The sequence below is a fragment of the Capsicum annuum genome, chromosome 3 (genome assembly GCF_002878395.1).
Source record: "Capsicum annuum cultivar UCD-10X-F1 chromosome 3, UCD10Xv1.1, whole genome shotgun sequence".
Taxonomy (NCBI): Eukaryota; Viridiplantae; Streptophyta; class Magnoliopsida; order Solanales; family Solanaceae; genus Capsicum; species Capsicum annuum.
Window position 1 is genome coordinate 261,109,456 of NC_061113.1, and position 2,544 is coordinate 261,111,999.

Consider the following 2,544-nt stretch of genomic DNA (forward strand, 5'->3'; position numbering starts at 1 on the left):
TCTAATGATTTACTTGTGATCTTGTGACAATAATATAAAATTCTTCAACAGACTCTCTCTTCGGTGATACTTTACGAAACATACTATCTGTATAATGAACTGAAACGTTGCTTCTCGAAATCTCTACCAGTGGATGAGATAATTGCCTCACACATAACTAATAAGTGTTCCAGATAAATGTTCTAACAATCATGAACAGTCTTTTGAGCATTTCTCTCTCTCTATCTAAAGGTAAACAACAATGGATTCTTTGGAGAATTATTATTACCTTTCATATAGTTTAGAGAACATTATAAAAGAAGATAATCACCCTTGGATTCTTGGGTATATTTACTTGATGTCTGAACATACAAGTGGCCATGATTTAATGATTTAAACTCATTTAGCCCCATATTCTTATGTTTCAAATTCAAATGCTAGCTACTATATTTATATTTTTACGTTTCGAACACTTGGTAAAAATTCTGAATCCAATTCACTACTTCAATTATTGAAATAGAAGAGAGGTATACATTTTATTTTATCTAAGTAAACACTAATTAAGAATTATTTCTTTCCAACTAGTCATGTCATTATGTCTTCAAACGTATTGTATACATAATGAAATTTTAATATCTTATGATTTCTTTTATAATATTCATGCACATTACATTTACTGTTGACTTTTTTGGTAGGCGATGCACTAGGCCTTAATGCATGTGACATAATTTTCTGAACCTCACCTTGTCGTGTTGGGCTGGTTTAATGAATAAAAGAAGAATAAACCTTCACCGAACATGTAAAAAGAAACATACGAACAATAGGTGTTATGATCTTTATTACACTAAAATGAGCGCTTAAACAAACACGTACACCAAGCAAAGATACAACATTGAAACATCAATGTCCAAATAATACATAGCGATAAAGCTTTATTCAAGTCTTATTAATTGGAAAACAGAATTTCAAAACGCCTACTGGCAAGTGAAAGTCAATACACCTTGGTCACATTGAAACATGTTCATGTAGCCTTGCTTCAAATCTGCCTGCACAACAATTCCAGTGCCACATTCTGTATCATACAACCAAAACATATCGCGACGTCTCAATCCAAAAGTTGTCAAACAAGGTTTTCCCCAACCAAAATCAAGTTCATTAATCGGAAACCTGCATAAGCTCGATGCCATGCACACATCCACTTGTTCATTTTTTTTCCATTCTTGTATTTCTTCATGAAATTTCGCTGCTGATGAAAATATGATGTCATCGCTTGCTTTTGCAAATGATATGCTGGTCTTTTGTATTACATCCCTTAGCAATTGTACAATATCTTGTAATTCCATTCTCGTTTCTCCTGGTATGAATTTGACTGGAACTTCAATAGCAAAATTTCCAAAGGAGTTTTTGTATTTTGGGAAGTGAATTTTATCACGTAAATTCGTAGGGACGATCAATAATGAAGGTCGCAAACATCCATTATTTTTACGTTGAGAAACATTGATTAAAGACCTCCAGAATAGAGCAATCACCAACTCAACTCGTGATGGTTTGAAACAAGCCACTCCAACAATTTCCCTAAGTCTTGATATTGCAGATTCATATATGACAAACTTCCTTGAGATCGTTTCAACAAATTCATGATCATTATCTCTAGGGGACTTGACAATTTTTGACAAATGATTATCTCTTGCAGGGAAGATGGTACCCAAATCATCATAGGTAAAACAATCCTTATCGGAAATAATTCCCGTTTTACTCACTTTGGACCACTCGTAAACAAATTTCAAAGCTGTGAATCCATCAATAACAGCATGTTTCATGCTCACAGATAAAGCTAGCCCACCACAATCAAACTCGGTCACTTGCACTACCACTAGTGGAGTGGTAGACAAATTAGAAGCATCACGGTCGATTTTCGGGCAAAAACGCATTGCAAGATCAATATCTTTTTGTGCATCCTTAAGAAAATTATCCAGTTTACATTCAACTTTTGCCTTTATATATAGAACGCCTTCATCATGACAATCAATTGACTGACCATCCACCGCAAATCTACCCGCTGCTGTATAAACATGGGTTAAAAGCTTGGACAATGATTGTTCTAATTGTTCATGTATAATGGAATTTTTAGTAAAGGAGAACATGGAATATTTCAGTGGATATAAAAGAACACAAGGCACATGTATTTGACAAGCAAATTGATCAAAGAAAGATAACTTGTAATTTTTAGGGTGATGCTCATTCTTTGAAGTGGGGGAGGATATTGATGGTTTTATGAGATTCTTGGAAAGGATCTTTATTTTATTTCTAAGTGCCTTCGATTCCATTATATGATTTTGAGGCGTTTGCTATACTTATTAACTCCAAATCATGCCATTAATATACAGATTGGATCCGTTACTACATTCTTGTTATCATGTTTTACGTGTACGTACATAAATTATTTATTTAAATTGCACAGGCGGTTTTTACCTAACCTTATAAAAATATCATATTAAATCAGCTCATATATGCTTTTATATCTATTGAAATAGTGAACCATTGGTATATCTAATAGGAATGACA

General features: G+C 33.5%; 1 protein-coding gene across 1 annotated transcript; it reads right to left on the reverse strand.

The window, feature by feature from the left end:
• Positions 1–953: 953 nt before the first annotated feature.
• Positions 954–2,306, reverse strand: LOC107877086 (salutaridinol 7-O-acetyltransferase-like). The gene has a single exon (XM_016723841.2). The coding sequence runs from the start codon at positions 2,304–2,306 to the stop codon at positions 954–956; it is 1,353 nt and encodes a 450-aa protein (XP_016579327.1).
• Between the last annotated feature and the right edge of the window lie 238 nt (positions 2,307–2,544).

What these genes read in the sequence shown, in the direction of transcription:
- LOC107877086 (XM_016723841.2), bottom strand. Translation starts at nt 2,306, where the DNA reads ATGGAATCGAAGGCACTTAGAAATAAAATAAAGATCCTTTCCAAGAAT.